Source organism: Aulonocara stuartgranti (genome assembly GCF_965226115.1).
Source record: "Aulonocara stuartgranti genome assembly, chromosome: 22".
NCBI classification, from domain to species: domain Eukaryota; kingdom Metazoa; phylum Chordata; class Actinopteri; order Cichliformes; family Cichlidae; genus Aulonocara; species Aulonocara stuartgranti.
In genome coordinates this window covers 15,338,443-15,363,171 of record NC_138957.1, presented here as the reverse complement: position 1 = coordinate 15,363,171, position 24,729 = coordinate 15,338,443, and the positions used below count along the sequence as shown (strand labels likewise).

The 24,729-nt window shown below is 40.6% G+C and overlaps 1 protein-coding gene across 1 annotated transcript in view; it reads left to right on the top strand.

Annotated features, from left to right (window-relative positions):
* The window catches only part of col8a2 (collagen, type VIII, alpha 2), a 53,376-nt gene extending 29,083 nt beyond the window's left edge, over window positions 1-24,293 (top strand). Inside the window, exons 3-4 of the mRNA XM_082522266.1 lie at window positions 13,191-13,382; window positions 18,736-24,293. Of these exons, the coding sequence (XP_082378392.1) occupies window positions 13,220-13,382; window positions 18,736-20,639 (2,067 nt within the window). The 5' untranslated portion in view covers window positions 13,191-13,219 and the 3' untranslated portion in view covers window positions 20,640-24,293. The remainder of the gene's footprint in view (window positions 1-13,190; window positions 13,383-18,735) is intronic.
* Window positions 24,294-24,729: the final 436 nt, after the last annotated feature.

The following is a 24,729-nucleotide window of genomic DNA, read 5'->3' as shown; positions in this document are numbered from 1 at the left end:
TAACAGAGATATATAAAAGTTTGCAGATTTTTTTATCCATTCCCCTGAACTGGCCCTGACTGACAACGCCGTCTTTGATCTGCTCATTATATCTTGTCTCATCTGGAACATTCCTCTCTCCATGTGTCTGATCACCTCCTGATGATTAAGACTATGAGATAAGAGAGAAAGAATGAGGAAGGCTTGGTTTTAATATAAAAAGAAGCCCCGATGTAATCAATTGCAGGAAAGAGAACTAAACAGGGAGTCACCCTCATTGAGTTATTTGCCAAGAGAGTGGAGGGTTGTTGACAGAGCAAGGAGAAGCAGAGTACCAGAGTGAGGCTGAGTGATAAAGAGAGAGCCCACCATCTTTTTCTCTTTTTAGGTAGGAAATATTGAGTTAACCCCTGTATACTTGAGACATGTTTTCCCCTGTCCTCCTTCAAGCTTGAGTTGATTTATTTCACCTCATCCCCTCGGTCTCACACTCCATCGTCCAGCATCTCCACGTTTTATTCTGTCCCTTGTTCACCTCAGTTCAGCTCAACAGACAGGAAAATGCACAAGACATGACAGATGTTAGAGAGCACGCCAGGAGAGTTTAACTGCAACTTTTGTTGAATGCAATCGGAGTAATCTGGTGCAGTAAAGGCAAGCGAGCAAGCTGCCATTTTCAGAGGAAGTTCATTTTCCCCCAAATGTTTGCCAGGGTGAGCTGAAATGCTGCCTTGTATCTTTTTTGTTTTTTGTCTTGGCCTTATTGAAGCAAGATGCGGTTCCGCTGCCAAACTGGCGTATCTCCGTCTGTTCTCAGGTCCTTGATATTTAACAAACGCATCTGCAGAGCTGCACTTGATCACGAGGAAATTAGCAAGCTGCTCGTCTGAGCTATCTTCAGTGTGAAATCTACTATATGTCAGCTATATATAATCCAAAATGATTTGAGGTAAATAAAGGCGTTGGCTTTTTCTTTTCTTTTGGAAGTTTGTTGCCACAACATTGCCAGGTTTACATGTCGGGATATTTTGGATTGACTGAACTGGAGAGCAGTGCACATGTTCTCAGGGAAACGTCTTTAGTGTTCAAGTATGATTGAATCCGAGCCACACATCTCAAAATGCTGTATTATTTCTCTATTTAAATAAATGTATTACTGACTTTTAAAAGGTGGCACACAGATATTAAAGGCTATTTTCCCAAATAAATTACATAAAACAGGAGAGAAAAGATCAAGGATGTAACATTTACTTTACATTGTGGGATACATATAGCCCACTTTGGTCTTAGGTGGGCTGGATCAGTGGAACTCCCCTTTCTTTTCCCATTCTCCTTCTTATTTCTTTTATACATGATAAAGAAATGCCAGTATGGTAAATGAAAAAAAAAAAGTGTTAGTATGACTTAAAGTCTAAGAAATAAATGTGTAAAAGTATAGAAAAAGAAAAAGAGAAAGTTTCAGTTAACTGACAGAAATTATTATTATTTTTTTTACTTTATACCCATCATAAAAAATCTAAATAAAACAGAAATTTCTGTAGGAGATTGTAAAAAACCAGGATTTTTTCTGTCCTTTAATTGTTTATATATTACTTGATTACTTTGGTGTCACATGAACGGCCATGGGGGAAAAGTTGCAAAACATATTAAAACACAATTTAAAGTCCAAAATGTATTGCCTTCCTTTTTTTCCCCCAAAGGCATCCAGTGGGACTGATCGGACTCTTTGCTGGGCCAATTCTGACCCCCAGGCCTTATGTTTGAAACCCCTGGAATAGATGATAATAAAAGCTGATCTATAGTAAAGTATGTATTGCATAGTATGTGTTTTCCCGTGCGTTAAACGTGGCTTTCACTGTAAATTCACCAGAATGCCAGAACGTATTTGACGCTTTTTGTGGGACGACCAACACAGACTCGGTTTAATGTGGACCCCCATTGTTCAAGCTAAACACAGCTTTATGTATGTGTCGAGTACACAATGTACAGTTTGTAGGCACCTTGAGGCTTTATCTCAGTGTGAAATCACAAACTAAATCAGACATCTAGTAACACGCAGTGGTGTGAAATAGGACTGGGCACAAACCCAGCTCTGCACTCTACTTGTCATCGTCTGACACTTCCCAGAGCTCCTAAAGCCGTCTAGTCTGACCCGGGCTTCTCCTGTGGCTCTTATAGCCTTCATAGGAGCTGGTGTGGGCCCACTGTACAATTACTCAAACGGGACATATCACTTGGTTTTCTTACAACTTTTACACGGCCCAGTGTGTGAGTTTCAGCCGCCAAATAACTCATTTTATGTCTTTCATACTCAAGAAGCAGACTGATTATGACTGCACAGATGTAGCCACACTAAAAATCCCACTTATCACATGCTTGCTCCGCTGACACTGATCACTCGAGTTAGACACTGGCTGGAAAGTCTAAATTCTAGAGTGAAATGGGAATTATGGCAGGATTCTAAAGTCCTTCTTGCATCCCACCCTTTTAAATTTCTTTCAATTGAACTTTAATGTCATCTTTACAACGACATACATACTCCACCCACACAAACACAGATGCTTGCGCACACAAAGCTTTGTTTATACAATCCACCAGTAGATTCGGGGAGGTGTGAGGCCAGAACTGGCAGGATCTTCTTACATAGCCAACAGTTATAGCCAGCAGCTAATAAAGACTTGCATTGATCCTGATGGGTGGGGTGGGCTTCAGCAAGGACCACAGTCAGAGGGGGCTGTATGCTGGTGGTCTGGTTCATATGCATGTGTGTGTCTGGTGTGCTTTGTGGGCTCTTTTTAGCTGGTTATGTCTGAAGCCTGAAAGAACCAGCTGGAGTCAGCGGTGTTTAAAGTGAGTGATCAATCAAACGAGGGCCAGTGAATTGTTAATGGTCCTCAACTGGGATTCAAACCGTCTAATGAATATCGATTTAAAACATGTGGGTGGCTGAACGAACAAGTGATCCTGCACAGAGGGGGATTTAACAGATTCCTCTCTGCCCTTAAATGTTTAGAGAAAAAAAATGGAGGAAAAAAAGAACCAATTTGGTTCCAGGCAGCAAAACTTTCATCTTTCGCATCTATCCATCCATTTCTACTTATCTATTTAGTGCCGTAGTTGAGCTGGAGCCTATTCCAGCTGGCAAAGTACATGCTGGACAAGTCTCTAACACAGACAGCCAGAGAGCCATTCATACTCACATTCACACCTACAGCCAATTTACCAGTTAACCTAATGTGTTTAGATGTGTTTAGATCTCTGGACTGTGGGAGGAAACTGGAGTACCAAGAGAAAACTCACTCAGGGGTGGGGAGAACATCCAAATTCATCCATCGATCCATTTTCTTCTGCTTATCTGCCGCTTGTTCGTGGGGGCAGCAGTCTAGGCAAGGATCTCCAGACCTCCCTCTCCCTAGCTACCTCCTCCAACTTAGGGGAAGGATGAGGGGAAAACCAAGGTGTTTCAGATGAGATGCAATCTCTCCAGCGTGTCCACACCCACTGGGAATGAGTCCGACTTATTGCTGGCTATGCTTACCAGGCTCCTGCAATGGTTATACAGGGATTAAATGACTTGTAGCAACAGGTCAGATTGTTGTCACATGTAGATTTGTTGGGCAAACTTCCAGACACCCTCAAAATTCAATTCAATTCAATTCATTTAAATTGATATCGCCAAATCACGAAACCTTTGCGACACCAGGAAGCAAAAACTCCCTTTTAGCAGGAAGAAACTTCCGGCAGAACTAAGTTCACAGGAGAGACAGGAGGAAGAGTTTAATAATGCAAAGTGGTGTATAAACAGCCTGAGTGTGAAAACAGGTAAAGAAAGATAAAAAGTCACAAGAGAAACTGTCAGTCAGGGATCTAAACCCAGTTTGGGTTACACGTATATTCTGTCATATTATAGACAAGAATTTACAATGTACTTTGTGTTGTATCGTGATAGTTTCACTTATAATAAGTTACTTCAAGATTCTCACCTCTAAATAAAAGTGTTAACACCACTATCATGCTAACAGCAGCAATGCTACAGTGAACAAGAATTACTTTTAGAGTTTACCGAGATATCACATATTCCCATCACCTAACACCTCCACACAGTGTGTTAGACCTTTAGGAAAATGCAACAGTTTACTTTAAAGGTTATTTCCTGTTTTTCTGTTGACTATCAAGAGGAGTTTATGTCATTGTAATCTAGGCTTCAGTCTTCAGTTTAGTCCAGGAACGTCCAGGGAGCCTGCAGTTACTCAAATGCATGTAGTCGTTTTCTTGTTTCATTTAATTTAGGGTCCCGGGCTGCATTTATTTATTTATTTAGTTTATGGCGCTATGTAGTATCGGCTTAGATTAGCAGAAAGGAAAAAGTTAAACTTGAGTACCAACCAACACTGAAAAATTCCAGTAGTTACAATCAACTACTTTAGTCTTGTTTACATGCATTTACATATACTTTACATATATTCAGGCCCTAAATAAATAAGAAATGATGAAGCTCATGCGGGCATGTGTATTTACAAACTGCAGATTCATTCTTCTATTTCTGTGTGACGCCAAACAGCAGAATTTATTTCTCCCTGTCTATTGTCTGCTTTTCGGCTGTCTGTCCGCCTGCCTGCAGAGAAGCCCATTCAGATGGAGCTCAGTCAGTCTGTAGAGCAGTAGCCTCCAGCTTAGAGGCATTTCAACTCCTTCAGGGGGATTTGACCAAGATTTCCTGCCCCTTATTAAATTATAATCTCCCTTCTGCCTCCGCTTCTCTCTCGCCCTTGCTCCATTTTCCTCCATTTTGGACAGAAAAATAGGTCTCCCTCTTTGTTTCGCTGCCAACTGATTTGTGTATTTGTGTGCGCTTGACACATGCGCGTACGTGTGAATCTGTTTCAGATGCAAGAAGAAGCAGTGTGCATCTGAAGTCGCTCAACAGGGAGCTCAAGAGCCAAACCTCTTCTTTTTTATTTCTCTTCTGCAGCTCCCTGTTTTTCAATCCGCCCCTCGTTTCTTAATGACTTCACAGCTTCTTGTTTTCTTCTCCCCGTCTGTTGCTTCTATCTTGTTTACAGTCGAAAGACATATTATTCTTTTTCCTCGTCCCTCGATACAACCACAAGTGTAATCTTTGACAGTGTGATCTGTTGTTGCTCTCCGTTTTCGTGGAGTGTCAAACTGTGGAATCCTTTGATAGAGACAGACTACCAGAGGATTTTTCTGGGCTTTTCCTTCCTGGAAATTAGCCCCAGCTACGTGCAGCTTGGGACTTTTTCCAGTCTTGGCAAAAAAGAATGGAACAATTGATGGTTTGTGATTGTTACGGGTTTAGGCCCCTTATTTCAGGGCCCCAGAACATTTCTCACCTTCAGAGCCCCGAGTCTTAAATAGACCCATGTGCTTCTTCTCCACATGGGCTTTGAGCCCTTGCCACAGCCAGCTTTGACTCTGGATGAACTGCCACCGTGAATATTTTCTCACATAGCAATAACAAAGCTGTATAGCAAAAACCTCACTGAGAAACTCATTAAAGGGAAATTATGAATCATCTGCAATTATAAATCATTTGAAAGGTGGCTTATTTTGAGTTCTTTTATTGGTCCCGGCTTTGTCAGTTTTCTGTGCCTTCCCTGACCTCTGTCTGCTGAACATTTCAAAGGCGCCATTATGGCAGAAGCAAAGCCACCCACCCAGTGAAGGGAACAAGGTAACAGCTACTTGGAGACACTGGCACAGAAGCAGGAGACATAACACAGACCAAACCCAGCCCATTACATTAAAGACATACAGATTACTGTGTCCAATCCTTGATCCTGAACTACACCATCCTGTCTGAACAAATACGTGTTCACTAAGCCCTTCCCCATCAGAGTGATTATACTATCCGAGTTATTCACCTTTTAAAATGTACTGTATGGGCCTATAATGAGACTAAGAATAAACCATTTTGCAGGATGCTTTTTACAGCATTTTTACAGCTTCTAGAAAACCAAAACCACACATGTACATGTACACATGTACATTTCAATTCCTTTAATTTTAAATATGTTTATATTGTCTATCCTGTAAAATAGTCAGATGTCTATTCATATTAATGTACAGAATTCACCTGCTTCCTGCTACTACTGCACATTCACCCAATGTATATTCTACATATATACATATATATATATATATATATATATATACACATATATATATATACACACATATATATATATATATATACACACACATATATATATATATATATATATATATATATATATATATATATATATATATAATGTTTTTCCTCTACACCCCCCCCCCAATTTTTTTTGCACATGTCGAGGAGCATGTCAGGCTACATTTCACTGTGTGTTATACTTGTATAACTATGCATGTGACAAATAAAGAACCTTGACCTTGACATCGTGTAAGAGATCCTAAAACATGGATTAAACATATCTTTATCTGCTGTACTGTAAGAAATTGCCTTGTTTTGATTATTTATTTATTATTTTGTCAAGTTAGGTCATGTTAGGTTGGAGGGGAAAAAAATCAACCTAGGACTAGATAATCCACTTCACTAAAGCCAGTACATGCAAAAGTATATCAGTCATTTTACTTTATACAACCCTGTGACAGAACTCTCACTTTCAACAGGTCAGATGGAATATGAGTTTTCCTCCTGCAGGAGAAAAAAAATAGTTTGTTTGTAAATGCTGTCATTAAAGCCTCAGTGACACAGTCCTAGAGGTCTGTTGGTGACTATATGGAAACCACCGGTTGCTAGGGAAGAATGAGTATTCCCTAACCAGCTGTAAATGATTATTCACAACTCTTGACTCTTGGTAAACTCTGCATTGGTGGACTTCCCTTTCTTTGCATAGAACGAGCAATGCAAGTGGGCGCTGATGCAAAACCACAAACCTGCCTTAGATGGGGTGGAAAATTGAGCCTTGTAGCACAACTCTTACCCCCTTAGATGGCTACTTGGGGTAACCCTTGTTTTTCTTTTCTGAACTGAGTTTTTGTCATATTTCAGGCCCGTTTCCAGAACAAAATGACTGGCTGTGCATCAGAAGTTGGTGAATACGATCTCTCCTTATACACTTTGCCAGGGCTACCCTTGGAAAAACCCAGAACCTATTGAAATGGTCCGGAAACCACCCCTTTACTGCTATATACTGGGCTGACAGAATTCATTGAAGGTATGGGGGAGGCCATTTAAATGTTTTTTACCTTGTAAAAAAGTTTTTTGTTACCTAAGTTGTGTAAAAATAAAAATAAAATCATCTCTTAAAACCATAATTACTACTAACCAAAGTACTTCCTGTGATAAACAGGAAGTGAAAATTTAAATAAAGACAAATAAAAGTAAACTGCAGTCTCAGATGAGACTCAAACATCAACCTTTTAGTTGAATGTTATACATGAAAATAACACATGATCAGTCTCCAGCCTTCTCATATTGCCTTCTTTCAGCCTTTAAAGTGGAATCACTTTTATAGCAACAATTAGTTTGGGTGTTTGTGGTAAGACCGTTCAACCGATCCAATTGTTTTGTTGGAGAAGTTCTTGCACTAACTTTGAAATTACTCATTTCTCCAAAGCCACAGCTAGTCTGTGTGTTCAGCCAACACACACCATGGTCCTCGACTAAAAAGGGAGAAACTGCTGTTTAAGTTTGGTTTATATTTAAAAGACATTGTAAAAAAAAAAAAATCACAATAACACTTAATTGATAAAATTGCTGCTCTTTCATTGTGGACTCCCTCTGCTTTTTACTTTTACGTTCAAATAAACAGCAGGAAAAGTTCCGCCGTGCTTGCTTCTGGCAGCAAACAATATTCACACTAGCAATGAGCAGCACAGACGAGCGGCCGGAGGAAGCCGAGTTTATTCAATTCAGAGCTGCATGGCAGGGAGAGCCAGAATCATCATTTTAGTTTAAAGATTAGCTACATTACTGAGCATCCTCAATGTTTTACTTTTGAGATGAGGTCACCTGCACAGTGCTCTTATAACACCAAACCCATTACAGTTGTTGCATTCCAAATGTGCAAATCTCTAACTTTATATCAACGTCAAATTTTTTTTCACATGATGAGAGGATTATAATGTAATGTCAGTTTTGGAGAGTTTTGAGGTGCAATTTCATTGAGCATTTACTGGTCTGGAGAGAGGGAAGCAGATTGCTTTTTATAAGATTATTATTTTTACTATTTCCTTTTGATAACCTAATCAGGTACTCATATTGAGTTGAGGTGCATTGGGCAGATGGAAAGGTGTAGCTGTCGGTGTCTGCCCCCACCAATTCCTCCGCATACTGTAATCCGCTTCTTGGCAGGTCTGGGGTAACTCTGGGTGTTTTGCAGACTTTCAAAATCCCTCTCTCTCTCTGCTTCATCCTGATTCCAAATACTACATATAAGATGAGGTGATAGAGCATGAATTGCTAAAGCAGCATGGGGGTTAGTCTGGCTAATATGCTGGAATGGATTACTTTTCATGGGCCTGAAGCTGTTCCTGCTAGGAACTGAAGAGCATATAATGGTCCCTTGTAAAACTCCCATGCAATTGGACATGTGTGAGGTCCTGGAGCTTTATAATTCTGAAACTAATTAGCCTCACTTTCACTGCTTTAACCCTTTGTCCCTCACACAGAGACCTGTTCATGAGTACAATACATCGACTTGCAGTTTTATGATTAGCGTGTCTGCTTCTGCACTCAGATTAAGTGCCCTAGGATATTAGACGTGTTCCTCTGAGTGAAGTCATCAAGAAAAGAAAACCCTCTTTGTGACCTCTTCACTCTCCCCACAGCTCCCCACAATTTACTCGGCCTTCATTTCCTTTTATTCTCACATGTTCTCCCTCTTTAACAGTGGCGTCAACATAAACTCGTTCCCCTTTGGACATCTCACGGCTCTTGTAAATGTAAAGGGATATAAAGAGTATTTCATCCTGTAAGGTGTATATCATTGGATGATGTCTGTGAGTGAGCGCCTTTCTGAGAGCTGTTTGATTTGGTGTGCCTGGGTATTTGTAAATGTGTGGTCATGTACATATCATGTGGATCAGTATAAATAGTCTACCTCATGTCTCGACATTAGAAAGAATTATTTACTGTGTTTCCTATGGCTGCTTTATACTTAACTTATGATTCAGTGGAAACACAAATAAGAGGACATTGGGGCTTTTATTGTGGCGGGTCAAAGGGGACTTTTTTTTCCTTTTCTTTTTTCTCCTGAGAAACAACCAAACAAAACTTTTCATACATTTTTCCAGCTGCTGGTAACTAAAATAACAGATGTTAATGTCTCATTATATATGCATTAGCTTAGTGGCCACCTTTATGCACACGCAGCCATGTTATGTGAACAGCCGTGCTGTTTCCCTGCTGCTTATTTGCACAATATTGAGTTATTCAAAGCCAGCAAAAATTGTGACCGCAGCTCAAATATTACGCTCGGAGCTGACACCTTAACGTGCCACCGAGGCTGTTGGAGGGATTACCTCATACTAAAGAAGGTGATTCTCGAAGAAAAACATGCTCACTTTTCTCGCCCCTTCATACACAAGCCCTTAGACTCACTACAAACTGTGTTTCGTAACTGCTGTGCAGACCTTCTCTTCTGTCTTTCAATAGACTTTGTGCATTTGTTTTTCTTGACATCTCCAGGTGCATGTATTTCAACTACAAATCCGCTAAAGGCATTAACACTCACTTGTCTAGACTGCAGATTGATTAATAAACCACAAATGTATAAACTGAATTTGAAAAATCTTCTCCCTTTTCTCTCTATTCCAGGGTTGCAATGGCTGTTGTGCCCATTTTCAGCTCCTTTCTCACTCTAAGGGAGCCAATCTTTCATCTCATTGACTTCCCCTCACAAGCAGAGGACTTGAACATGATTTGGGCTCTAGCTGTGTGCCTGAGATGACTATTTTAAGGATATCCACTCTTAACTGACATCACACAGAGCCAAAAGTGTAAAGAAGCGCCCTTGATAGTATCAGAATGTCTCCTCTTTCCAACCTTTGCTTGTTAAATTCACAAAAAAACTGGGCTGATAATGGAAGAGATCCTGGGAATAGGACCTGGGTAAGACTTGTGGGTTCATGGTTGGAGTTAGGAACGGTTATGGTAATGGCTGTGGCTACGGTTTTTCAGAATGGGATGAATCAGCTAAAATATTTGGTCAGGTTTTAAGTGCCGTTCTCCCTGCGAGGCTTGTGGTTTTAACCAAACTATTTAACCGCTATAGGCCTTGGTTGTTCTTGAACCATTTGGTGTTTTTTCTTTCTTTCTTTCTCTCTTTTTTATGAAAGCCGGCATAATGCCCTACATGATGTTAAGGTGATGAGTTCTCCACTCAGGGAGCGGCTCAAATGTTCACCACAAAAACAATCACCTCCTCTTCCCCCCATGACACAGAACCCTCACACTCAGTGTACCTACTGTAATCTGTCTGTGCCGCATGGTTTAGGAAATGTCTGGCGGTCTGGTCCTGCATATGCACAGCTTAGGGGAAATGGAAGCAGAGTACCTTGGAGCTCACCTCCTCAGCGCTGATTATATTAGAAGGCAGATGCAGCAGTAAGGGAATTGTGTCTCCTCGTCTGTCTGAGCAAGCCACTTGAGATGCTTCTGAATTTGGGTTTGGAAGATGCCGAGTCTGCTTTGGCGGCTCAGAGCCTGCGTGGATTAAGGTTTTTGGCTCGTTTTAAGTGATGTCCAATGCATGTTCAAGAAAGGTGATTACCTAAGGGAAATCTATGCTCCATTTGCAAAGCTGCGGTGAAAGAGATGCAAACAAAATGATCTTGTAATTATGACTCCATATGCTATCATCATAATCATCTGATAATATTAACACAGCTAATAATCCTCTCGTTCATACAGTTATGTGGAGAATGCGAGTACGCCCCACAGGTACTCTTGGCTTTTCTCAGAAATGATATGATGATGAGAGATGAAGTGCCCTTCCATAGAAAACCATCAGAGCATGGCTTAAAACGGCCACAGGGAGGTGCAAAGCTGCAAAAGATAGATATAAAGCAGAAGTGATGATCACTTCTGTAACAAAATGAATGAGTGGTGCCCTTTCACCGTTCATTGCGACACTCTCTTTTATTTCTTCGTTAATGTTCCTTTTGTGCTCTGTCCTTGTGTGTTTTTGGCTCTGTTGCTGTATTCTGTCTTTTTTCGGTCAGATCTGTTTTGTATAATGCGTCACCCGTCCTGCCAGACGAACTTTCGCGCTGTAACTTTGGATCCTGCTCGTTGTTTAATGGTTGAAAGAGGCTTTCATTCATCATGAGCCCCCTCCACTCCACGTTCAGACTTGGGGTTTGTTATGATGTGTTTTGAATGGAATGATTTCATGTGAAAGTGGGTGAAACTTAACAGGTTTTCAAGTATTTTTAAGCCACCCTGTATAACTGCTTTCTAGAAGTCTTCTGCTTTCTCATGCGTACCAAGAGTGTGTGTTCTGTTATGTGGGTGTTCTTGTGTGAGAGAGAGCTCGTATGAGTCCAGCGGTGGCCAGACAGACGGGATTGCATTTTTAACATCCACTGCAGACCTTTTCTACAAATTAAATACTTGATAAACAGATTGCAAAGGTCTCCCAAGTGCCTGTCTGTGACTTGTCCCTGTTCGTGCACAGTTTCTGTGATGCCTTGCAGAATGGTGGGCATCCAGAGCTGCCTGTTAAATTGCATCTGCACCAAAAACCGCAGACCCCCATACCAGACGAGCTCCCCTGCCAGCCAGCCAGAAAGTCGGCCAGCGAGCAAACGGCGTCTTACCAACGCGGCTCTCTTTTTCTCCTGTTTATTTCTCTTAACATCTTTTTCTGCGCTTTCGTGATTTCCCATAGATTACATTTTGATTTGAACACTTATCGAGAGGTCGTTGATTCTTCCTTACAGCATAAGCAAGCATAAACCACAGACTAATCATAATTTGTAAAAGGAACCCCAAAAATTCCCAAACACTTTGATAAATTGCTCTAAAACAGGAATTGAACAATCTAGCTATGCAATTATTAAACAGTCACAAAAAAAAAAAAAAACCACACACAGCAGGAGAAAAGCTGTAAAGGAGACCTGGAGTCAGCACATATGGTGGCAATAAACACACCTTTTTTTTCTGAGCATCTGTGATTTAAAAACCACTGTGAATACCCCCAATTACTCCTAATGATGCTGCCAATTAACAGCAATGTGCAATTTTCAGATTAGCAAATGTCAGTTAGTGTTGGCGTGTGCTTTCAGAGTGATCGCTCTTCTTGCTGTTGAATGCAGAGACTAACAAGCTTCAAACTCACAAAATGAACACGACAAGACAGGCATTCATAATAAAAGAAGAGATTTGTGGATGCCATTATTTATTTTTTCATGTAACTACACAGGATGCTGCTATAACACACTGACCGGGAGCCTTATATGATTCATAGTGACTGAGACCTGCTATAGCATGGCTACAGTGGTTCTGAATTCTACTTGTGCTTAAAATAATGACCCAAAGTTATCAAAGTAACTGTCAGAAATCAAACCAGCCTCCAGTGCTGCCACTAAGCCCTATTATTATTCTGTTCCCTAAATGGATGATGAGCCAGTTTAAAGAAAGCAATTCAAGGCACATAGTTTTTCATGGCTGTGCGGTGCATTGTCTTGTTCTTTCTGAGTTTTTAAGCGCGACATGGTTGGCATTTAAAAACAAGCAGCGTGAGCCTGAAATGACATTTTGCATGTCACACCATCACAAAATAACTCCTGACAGTCATCTGTTCAAAGACAGCTGATTAAAAGAGTTCACGGGAGAGTTGCAGTGGAAACAGGAGTCTTTAACACGCTGCTTGAAGCCAGCACACCTACAGTCGCTGCTGGTCAGCAGTCTGATTGTGGTTGTGAAAATGAAGAAATGAAAGTTACGCAGTTGCCAAGTGCCATCTAAACCAAACACAGCCTTAGACTATGCTGAACAAATACTATACTGTAATAACTGTATGTTATTTTTGTGCCTAAATAATGTGTTTGCTCATGCTTCAGAAACCTGAAGTAAATTCATTTAACAGCCATTACCAATAAATGTACACTCACGGAGCTAAATTCTCGCATCACTTAAGTGATTTTCTGAATGTCTGGCATTGTAAAATGTTCAGTAAGATGGACCAAAGAGTGAAAGTGGGTTTTATTTTTCTGTGTCCTCTCTCTGTTCCCTTCAGTTCTTTGCGTGTGACACCTAAAGCCTGGAATGCTGTTGACCATGCTGCTGGCTCCTGTCTCTGTGCTACTGATGCTTGTGGTGCCTGCTTTTGCCGGAGGGTACGCCCCCATACCCCACATGAAGTACATTCAGCCCATGATGAAGGGGCCTATTGGACCTCCGTTTCGCGAGGGCAAAGGACATTATGTTGGTGAGTAGTTCCTGTGAGTATGTCATATGTAGCCCTTTTATGTCTCATTTGGTCCTCTAAAAGCAGTCTAATAGGTCCCCTCACACTTTACTGATTGGTCATTTAGGTCATTGGAAAACGCTGATAACTGCCATTTTACAACCTCCGTTCCAAAAAAGTTGCAACACTGTATAAAATGTAAATCAAAAAAACAGATTGTACAGATTTGTAAAACTCATAAAGTTGTAAAGAAAAGCATCTGGACTTCTTTAAGTTGCTTGAAGACGTTTCACCTCTCATCCGAGAAGCTTCTTCAGTTCTAAGGTCAAATGGTGGAGAGTCCCAGATATAAACCTAGTGGGAGTAACCCCCCACAGAGGGACAAAAGGACCCCCTGATGATCCTCTAATCGCCTGAGACAAGGTGTGAAACTGGGTGTGGGTTCCAATCAGCCAGGGTTTCGGGTGAGTTCATTGTGAAACCTGGCCCCACCTTATCATGCGAATTCCTGAGGTCAGATGGCCCAGGATGTGAGTGGGCGTTAAGGCGTCTGGGAAGGGAACTCAAAACTGGATTATAGATGGCAGACAGTTGGTGTCGTAAACCCCCGCCTCTGTTCAAAGATGGTCGCTCACAGTGGACATAAATGGCTTCTTTCACTCCTCTTTCAAACCATCTGTCCTCTCTGTCCAAAATGTGAACATTGGCATCCTCGAAAGAGTGTCCTTTATCCTTAAGATGCAGATGGACAGCTGAGCCTTGTCCTGTGGAGGTGGCTCTTCTGTGTTGTGCCATGCGCTTGTGAAGTGGCTGTTTGGTCTCTCCAATGTAGAGGTCTGGACATTCCTCGCTGCACTGCACAGCATACACCACATTGTTAAGTCTGTGTTTTGGAGTTTTGTCTTTTGGGTGAACCAGTTTTTGACACAACAACATTGTCATCCCCTATGTAGCCGGTGTATCAGAAAAACTCAGATTAATGCTCATCGTGCAAAGAACTCAACATGGTCCAGAAATGCTGCCGACTTCTCTGGACCAAAGCTCATTTAAAAGGGACTGAGGCAAAGTGGGAAACTGTTTTTTGTTAAAACAAATCAGAAAAATTTATGTGTTTTTAGAAAACATGCATCCTCTGCACTAAAGAGGAGAGGAACTATCCTGCTTGTTATCAGTGATCAGTTTAATGGCCTGCATCTCTGTTGGTATGGGGGTGCATTAACACCTATGGAACTAGCAGCTTGCACGATGCTCGATGCTGAAAGTAAAATACAGGTTTTAGAGAAACACACAGTATGCGCCCGTCTTGATGACGTCTTTTTCAGGGAAGGCCTTGAATATTTGAGAAAGACAATGTTGAACTGCATACTGCATCTGTTACAACAGCGCAGCTTTGTAGTAGAAGAGTGCGGATTCTAAACTGGCCTGCCTTCTGTCCAGACCACCTTAACAAAAAACACAACAAAAACCCAGGACTGTTAAACAGCTAGAATCCTCTATCAGGCAAGAATGGGACAACATTCCTTTCCCAAAAGTCCAGCGGTTGGTCTCCTCAGTTCTAACTCATTTATAGATGGTTGTTTAAAGAAGAGAGGATGCTATACAATGAGAAACACTGCGCTGTCCCAACATTTATGAAACGTTTACCTGACATCAAATTCAAAATATGACCTTAGTATTTTCTTAAGATGGTACATTTTCTCGGTTTATACATTTGATGTTTTCTAAAAGTTTTTTTTTAAATTTAAATAAAATATGGGGTTTTGAGATTTGCATATGATTGCATTCAGTGTTTTATAAAACACACATTTTACATTTTACACAGCATCCCACCCGTTTTTGAAACTGGGGTTATGAACTACCTCCATAAAATGTAGCCTTATGTCTAAAGCACCAAATCACATGAAGCTCTGACTGCACATTGTGTGCTAAAATCGCTCGTCTTACCAACTGGATATCACCATTTATTACATATCCCCCAGGAGAGAATGTAAAAAAAAAAAAATCTAGAAAAGATTAAATCAGTTCTAATCTAACTCGAACTACACCATTCGCAAGGCCAGTGGCACCATAATTAAAAGATATAGGGCATAATAGAGCATCAAATTGGAATATGTCATTGGTCTTTGCTGGAATTCACCTTTCAGTAGGTGTCACCAGAACCACGTTTTTGCACTTGGTCTGACAGACAGGCTAATAAGATGACAACTGTCCCAGTCATGGCAGACAAAAAAAATCAAAGACCTATACAAGGAGTGTATCTCAGCTAAAGGCATGCTTTGTATAAATAGAATTGAAAAGAATGTGGCAGAAGTTGGATTTCTGATATATGTGGTACATTGAATATGAGTTTGCTGCCACTGTGTGGTAATGTGTCCACACTGCATTACTAATGAAATTATTCAGTCCTCTAATGGAGCAGCTGACTGCCTCTTTTCCACAGTCGGCTAAGACAGCCTGACTTTTTGGGTTGGCTTAATATCTCAAAAAATAATGCCATATCATTATCTCTGGTTTGAGGCACCTAATTTTTCTTCTGTGTGTGCTATATTAACGGTGCTGTAAAATGTTATATGTTCAAGTTTTTCCTAACAACCTAATCTTCTGACTGCTTGTGCTCCCCATCCTATCAGAGGGACTGCATTTATTTAAATGTAAACATTCATAAATGTACAATACTACAGTGTGCACAGTGCATAGCATGGTTTTACTACTTTGTTTTAGATTTTATAGCTTTTCTCAGTTTTGTTGGCTCACTTCTCAAACAAACAACAGTTGAAGTTAGCAAAAAATAATTAGAGAAAGTCTTGAATGAATGAAATGAAATAGAAACAGTGAGAGCATTTAGCATTCTCAGCACAGCTCCCTACAGTGTGAACAGGTTTTGGCTGTTTAACACTTTTTGAAGTAGGTTGTGTCTCAGTTGAACAGCTTTATTCTCCAGAATTATTTCTGTGAGTCATCTGATGCTGTGTAATAAATTTAGTTGTTTTTTTTTAACTCTGCGATCCCACAGTTGATTAGTGAGAAGTGACTTGAGCACATCAGAGTTATGAAAATGTGTCAACATGAAGGACCAGGTACTCAGGTAAACATTTTACAGAGGAAAGAGGATGCCCATAGATAAGACATATGGAGGGATAAGCCCCTGTGTGAGGTTACTGAGAAGCTGTGGCACTGTGGACTAGTTCTGTTCTGTGCACTGCTCTATAAATTGTCTGTGTTTTTTTTCTCTTTACTTTGTTGTGTGACCACTGCAGGAAAAATAAAATCGCTCTCTAAAAGTACATGCAAATGTAAGTGCTCTTTTGCATTACAAAGCAGCATGTAAAGCCTCTTGTGCTGTTTATATCAGCGTAGTATAGCATTCACTTTGATACACAACAGAAGTCAGTTACCCCAGAAAATAATAGTCTGGTACGGTGCAGTTCTTCTGAATTATTTTGGCATATTTGTCTTAACATTTTTGAAATTTCTTTTTTTTTTTTTCATTTCACATAACAGCTCATACATGTAGCAAAACAACCCACAAACAGCTGCATCTCATCCCAAACATTAAATTATGTGTCAAAATTAGGGAGCTGTCAGTAAGTAAGTTTTAGCCACTATGTAAATTATAGTGGTCAAAATGTTTACACACTTTGTCAGATTCTGAAATGCTGAAATCCTCATCTTCTAATTTCCTAAAAGTCTTTTCATGCAAGCTGTCACAGCAAATTCTTACTGTACCAAACCATTTCCTCCTATGGTCACACAATACACTAAACTACAGTAAAAAAAAAACAAACAAACAAAAAAACCTTAATATACACAACACTATACAGAACAAAATATGTAGCATAACAATAGCAAAAAAGAAAATATTATCCTGCTATGTGCAGGAAGAAAACAGCTCTGTGGATCACTATGCAGCCTGTCAGTCCTTTTTCTTTGGCCTCATATTTTCACAGACCTCACACATTATGCTATCCCTTGCAGTAAAACAGCAATTGTGCTAAGTCATTTGCAAACACTAGCAATGATCTTTCTGGTGTGCTCAATAGCAAACTGCTTGAAAATTTCAGCTGTCTGTAGGGGGCAATATTGGTCCATGGTTCCATTAGGAATGCCATGAACTATTTCTGGAAAGTGTTCAAAGGCCTGGTAAGGGTGACATTCTAGGGATGAACAGGATGCAGCAAACAGGAAACCACATCAACCTTAAACCAAGGTTTAAGAATAACAATTCATATGACTAAAGGACTAAATGGATCAGATAGGGCAAGCTCATCAAGTAATAGACATTTTGCAATCAACCTCAGTTCTATTTGACAAAGATCTCCTTGTTATTAGCTAACATTCACCATTTAATCAGACTTGGAGTGCAATAGACAGGAACTGTGTTGCTAAGTAACTGTGTTATTTGTTTTTTTTTTCCTGTTTAAGCCTGGCTGTGTTGCACTCCACTGTTATAGGAAAGATTAATGACAGAGTTTACAACCTGTGGCACACTTTTAATGCTGTTTTCCTCTATGGTTCAAAATCAAAAGTAAACTCCAATAACCTTAACAGGAACTCCAACTGAGTCAGTTAGGACAACATCAAAGGTAACTCAGTGACAAGTGTTTGTCACTTGTGATTACATAACAAGTGATGGACTGGTGACCTTTCCAGAATTTAGTCTAATAGAGTACCTTCAGACTGGGTAATATTCAGCCACTCACAGCACTGATAAAGTAAAAGAAAATGAAATGGAAATGAATTATGCCACTGATTAAGATATGACTTTTCAGTCTCTAAACTCATACTGAAGTATGCAAAGTATTAATTTCTTAGATAATAATCATGTAATATATTTTGTGTATTTCTCGAATTTTCAGTGTTTCTTGTATGTAGATAATTAATTCTTTGATTTCACAACAGAAGAACACAACCAGCCTGGTTTTATGCCTTCTCTTTGTAGTACTAGTTAAACTCTTATTTAAAAAATTACCCAGTATTTTTACAAATGAAAAATTTCTTCAATAAAAAATATCTTTTGATTCAAACAGTTCTTTAATGATAAACTCACAGACACTTGTTGATTGAAAAGATGGATAGTCTGTCAGTTTCCATAACAGCTAAGTACAAAGTAGTATAAAGTAGTCTAGAGAATCTTATCTATTCTTCTCAAAGAATTCAACTAATTGTATTACAGATAGTTATTAAAATCCAGTCACCATAGTAGTGTGGATTGAGATGACATCTTTTCTCTCGGACATCAGCAATTTAAAAAAATACTTACTTAAAGTACTTAATAATAATGATGATGATGATGATGATGATGATGATGATGATGATGATGATAATAATAATACCTGTAACAGTAGTCCTAACAACCTGTACATATTTTTTCTAGATATGCCACCCATGATGGAAGTGAAGGGGGAACCCGGCCCCCAAGGGAAACCAGGACCAAGAGGTCCCCCTGGACCACCAGGCGTTCCAGGGAAACCTGGACTGGGAAAGCCTGGTTCCCAAGGCCCACCAGGTCCTCAGGGACCTTCAGGCTTTACGGGAATTGGTAAGCCTGGACTTCCGGGACTCCCAGGAAAGATTGGGCCAAAGGGGATGCCTGGGGTTAATGGTGAGGTAGGCCCTCGTGGTGAACCAGGTCTCCGTGGTCCTCCCGGGCATCCTGGGCTTCCTGGCCCAGCTGGACTGTCCTTGAATGGGAAACCTGGGCTTCCAGGTATGAGAGGCCCCCCTGGGGTCCATGGCGAGCCAGGAATAAAGGGTATAGCTGGCCCACCAGGTGATCGTGGGCCTAAGGGCGAGAATGGAAATGGGAATCCAGGGCTTCCAGGTCTAAGGGGTTCTCCTGGCCCAAAAGGGAGTATTGGACCACCTGGTCTTTCAGGTATTGGCACACCAGGACTAAAAGGTTTGCCTGGAGTACCTGGTCCTAAAGGTGATAATGGACTCCCAGGTGATCAAGGACTCCCAGGAGAGGCAGGGCCCCCGGGACTACAAGGTTTGCCAGGGCCAGTTGGGTTGGGGAAGCCTGGGCTAGATGGACTTCCTGGAGCACCAGGTCCACAAGGTCCAAAAGGTGAATCTGGGGCCAGGGGTACTCCTGGAATGCCTGGAACTAATGGCTATGGAAAACCTGGTCCAAATGGACTAAAAGGAGAAAAGGGACATGGTGGATTTCCAGGTCTCCCGGGGGATAAAGGAGAACAAGGACCAACTGGACCAGTTGGGAAGCCAGGACTTGATGGACAACCAGGACCATCAGGACTTCAAGGTCCAATGGGATTGCCAGGAAAACATGGAATACCAGGACAGAAGGGAGAGCTCGGGCCCCGGGGTCCTCCTGGACTGCCTGGCCTTCGAGGTGACCAAGGCCCCAATGGACACTCTGGAAAACCTGGTATGCCTGGGGAAAAGGGCATCCCTGGGCCCAATGGTCCTATCGGAAAACCTGGACCTAAAGGTGAGGCTGGGCATATTGGCCCCCCTGGGAATCCTGGTATAACAGGTGCCCCGGGGCCTAAAGGGGAGTCAGGGTTTATGGGAATTCCAGGCCCCAGGGGCCAGTCGGGCATTCCTGGTCTTCAGGGGCCCATGGGTCCCATGGGTCCACAGGGTCCCCCTGGCCTAAAGGGTGAACAAGGACTTCCAGGGCCTCCAGGGCTGGGCAAGTTGGGTGAGAAAGGTCCTATAGGTCCCCAGGGTCCTCCAGGGAAACAAGGCTCCCCTGGACTTAATGGCATACCTGGGCCTCCTGGCCCTCCAGGACCCCCTGGGCCTCCAGGAAATGGCCATACAGTTGTTGCAGGGCCAGAGAGTTCAAAGTTAGATGGGGGAGAAATTCCAGATGACAGAAAAGGCCCTGCATATAGTCAAGTTCCATTGTCCGCCTCTGTGGCACCAGCCTTCACAGCTGTCCTTACCACACCATTCCCTCCTTCAGGCATGCCAATCAAATTTGACAGGACCCTCTACAATGGGCAAAATGCCTACAGCTCTTCTACTGGCATATTCACTGCTCCTTTATCTGGTATATACTACTTTGCATACCACATGCATGTAAAGGGAACTAGCCTGTGGGTAGCATTGTATAAGAACAATGTACCAGCCACTTACACATATGATGAATACAAGAAAGGCTACATGGACCAGGCATCTGGTAGTGCAGTCTTAGAGCTGAAGGAGGGTGACCAGGTATGGGTCCAGATGCCTTCAGATCAGGCAAATGGCCTATATTCTACAGAGTACATCCATTCTTCCTTCTCAGGATTCTTGCTCTGTCCCACATAACCCTATCTTTTCCTTAAAAGATGTTGCTAGATTGGCACCTCAGTGCAGCCCTTAACCTAAAATACCTGCAGCCATTATAGAAACACAAAACCCATAAAATACTCAATATTATTGCCATAGTCTTTATCTGTCTCGCCCTCAACAGCACAAGCGAAACAAAAACTTTGTGAATGAAGTGAGTTTTTAAAGGCAGGGGAAGGAATTTCATACTGTGTTCTTTATTTCAGTGTCCTTCAAATGTGTGTTTTAATTGTGTTTTATGTTTGTGTTTTTTTAAGCTTTTAGCTTATTTTAATTATTATATTGTCATAATTTTATTGTTATTATTTGGTCCATGTCATCATTGTTGTTGTTGTTGTTTATTGGATTCAGACTATTTAGTGCCTTACTTTTTAATGTGCTAGAAACCTTCCCGTGTGACTGCACAACCTGCCCACATGCTCTGACACAAGGACGACATCACCAAACTCTGATGGGGGGAGGGGGAGGTCATCGCTGCAGTCATGTTGCCCTGGTGTGTTATTTAAATCATGAATTGCTAGAATTATATTGAAAAGCCAAAATACAACACAATAAATATAGGCATACATTACAATACCAAAACGAAGTATTTGGTGTGGTGTGTTACTATTAAGTTTTACTGAAATTTTTAGGATTTTAAATTGTTGCTACATAAAAAAAAGTTGTGATTGAACTCAGCAACAGTTGGTTTTAGGGTGAGATATATTTAATGATAGTGAACATATGCACCTGTTCAGGGAGTTTCTCTGCTTCACTATGCATTTAGTAACCTACAAATTTCAAATAATAGGTCTTCCTCTTTCTTGTAATTTAGTTTACATGCAGTTCAGAACAATTAATTCTACAAATAAACATGACCTCACATTTAACGAGGTAGACACCATTAAATTGCCCTTTAAATAGATCAGCACCACCAAGCAAGACCCCTGCATCACCCCCCACCATCATTCTTTAGGACATTGTTAAAAATGTACACAGTCAGTGTTCACAGGCCAGAAAATAGATAGTGTCTATGGACAAATGGACAGTAAGGACACACATACTGCTGATTCAATGGCCTGTTTCCTTCTGTTTTCCTTCTGTTGATCTGGTTTCATCACTATCCCAGGCATCCTGTTCACACATTCTAACCATCACATCACTGATTTCTAATGTCATTAAAAACCCTTTCCCTGATTCCAAGGGAACCGTCTGCACTGCCACATTAGAAAAAAAATATAATCCTTTAACAACATGATGCAAAATCCACAAAGATTTTGAAAACCTGAGTCTGCTGAGAAAACAAGGAGGCAAAAGGATAAGTAAACAACAACAACAATTCAATTACGTCCTTCACTGCCAGTTTCTGTGTTGTTTGTGATAGATGTCAGGCAAATAAGAGCAATTTTTAATCATTTGTAGCTCTGAATGACAGGATTTTCTAGTTATTTCTAAATCAAATGTGTCAAAAATTGCTTAACTGCTGAGCTTAGTGTAACATCTGTGGCCAGGATGTTTCAGAACCGGATAATGTCAAAGTGCACGGCTGGAAATGAGAATCAATTTGCCTTTAGTCCATAAATAAGTGAAAGGGTCTGACTGGGGCCTGAAGATTGTGAAATGCAGGTTGTGTAACATTTTAACAAAACCACGCCAGATTTCTGGGAGAGGTGGTAGGTCAGAGGTGTGTTTATTCATTTCTGTTGGATGAAGTATTAAAGATCCACTCTGTGCATGCGTGCACTTGTATGCTTAGTAGGTATACCCTTCAGCCCGTCACTGTGTCACTGCGTGCGTTTGTGTGTGCGGATTTGTCACAATGTTCCCTTGGCGTTCAGGTCCCGAAAACGTTAGCGAGGATAATAATAAACTAAAATTAAGTTACAAAACTGTAGGAACGGCTTACAGTCCCATCAATGTTCCACCAGAAGATTTTGAGTTGTGTTTTTTGTTTTAAAGAGAATCTTGTAGAAGATTTACTTTACAACACTCTAAAGATGAAAGGTGTAAAGGCGTGCAATAACTACTTTGTGCCAAGTCACGAACCAGCAATTTTTTTTTAAAAAGACATAAAAAAAGACATACTATGAAATGTACAAAATGTTTATTCACCAGTTGTAGTTACGAATCACAAAAGATAATAAAATCTAGGCAAAACAAAACAAAGGTTGGTGCTTCTATCTAACTTGTGCTGCCCTGACGCTCGTAAACACTGAATTATGACTACCTTACATCATGATGGAAGAATGTCAATGTACACGAGCATGGTGCCAAACATTTAGCCTTCCCATTAGAATGAATGTATAATGTTTGACTGTTTTATGGTGGGTCACAGTGCATAAACAGTAACTCTTCACGTCGCTTTGGAAAATTAGTGTGAGGATAAGGCTTAATCAGTATTTCTATTTCTATGTAATGCACTTACTCTTAGCCCTTTCTGTCTCATAACATGAACACATCGACAACTGCTATGTATCATTGTTGCTATGTGAGTCTACAAAGCAGTCTCGTTATGTACTGTATGTTGCCTTTTATTTTTTTTGAATCACCTCCTCTTTTTCGACACACGGTGAAACGGTGATGAGAGTTACATGCGGCTGTTACGCTCTGTCCTCATATTTTCTTAGACAATGTCACTTGCTTGCTGAGTTTGCTCTGTGTGCAAATCATTTAACAAGTGTCACTGAGATCCATGTACCGCAAATGTTTTGTTTTTCTTTATTAGGAAAAAAAAGAAAAAAAAATCACAAAAGCCTTGCTTCGGTTCTTAAGGGATATATGTTTGTTTTAGTTTCAGTATACAAACGGCCATTCCCATTTGCACATGAAATTAATGAAGATGTATTTATACATTTATGATAATTTAATAGGGATGCCAAAACTGACCACCGAAGCCTGGGACATATAAATGGTATTTAACAGCATCGATGAGTTAAGAGCATTTACAACTTGTAGTTAGCATTCTAGAGTTGTTTGTGAAGGATTATTTGTATTATTTTCTATTTGTGTAATGTACAATGTATCAACGTATAGTTTTTTTTTTGTCTTACAAGGCTATTGTGTGCACTATGCAATAGAATTTGGGTATAAAATGCACTCCTTTTTGATTGAAAATGTTTGTCTGCTTATACAAAATCTACAGTACTTGATTGTATTGATACCACGTCAATAAAAACAAAGAAAAAAATGCCTTGGATGCTGGCGTGAAACTTCATTGACTTTCTGTTGTATGGTTATGTAACAAAGAAAATATATATTAACTGGAATACAGAGGCTACTACTACATCTTAAAAAAAATCAGTAGCACTTAGTAAAAATTCAGTAGCTCGTGTGCGGAGCAATCTGTTGCACGTAAAAGAACTGACACTAGAGGGAGATATACAATTATAAACAGCGTTTCAGGCCTCAGAGAGATGGGTGATTGCATAGTAAGTTTAGGACTGAAAAGAGGAACAGGTAGACTTTTCCTTTTCAGGTCAGCTCGCTGGATGTAGATGGAAGCAACACATATCTTTGCATAAATATTTTGCATGTTGAATATATGGGTTATCACGTAAGCAGAAGAGTATAAATGGATGGATAGATAACTACATTAAATGTGGATAAACAAACATATGAATGAGCTGGCTTTTAATTAAAACAACTAAACTAACTCTGATGCGTGACTGGAGGCGATTCAACAGTCTGTACTTTTCGAAACAAAACGGTTCTTGTAGCCAATCCAAAATGTGCTTAGATAAGAATAAAATCTATTTTTAAAAAACAGCCCATGAGTTCAGGGATAATATGGTGCTATTACTTGCTGGAACTGTCGTCACCATGGTGAGCTGTCATCAGTCAACCGGATTCTTCTTACGTCGTGCTGACGTCAGACCATCCATGCTGCATTCGAGAGATCCCGGTAATTCTGGCGCAGTGACCGCAGATACAACCTGATGCACATACATGTGCTGTTATAGAGAGAAGTAATAGAAGATATGAAAAGTTACCTACACTAAAGCAAAGTGAGGAACGACCTTGAAGCTAATCCCTTCAGACGTTGCCATGCATGTCACTTAAACTTTATTCCAGTTTCCGCTTCCTGATAGTT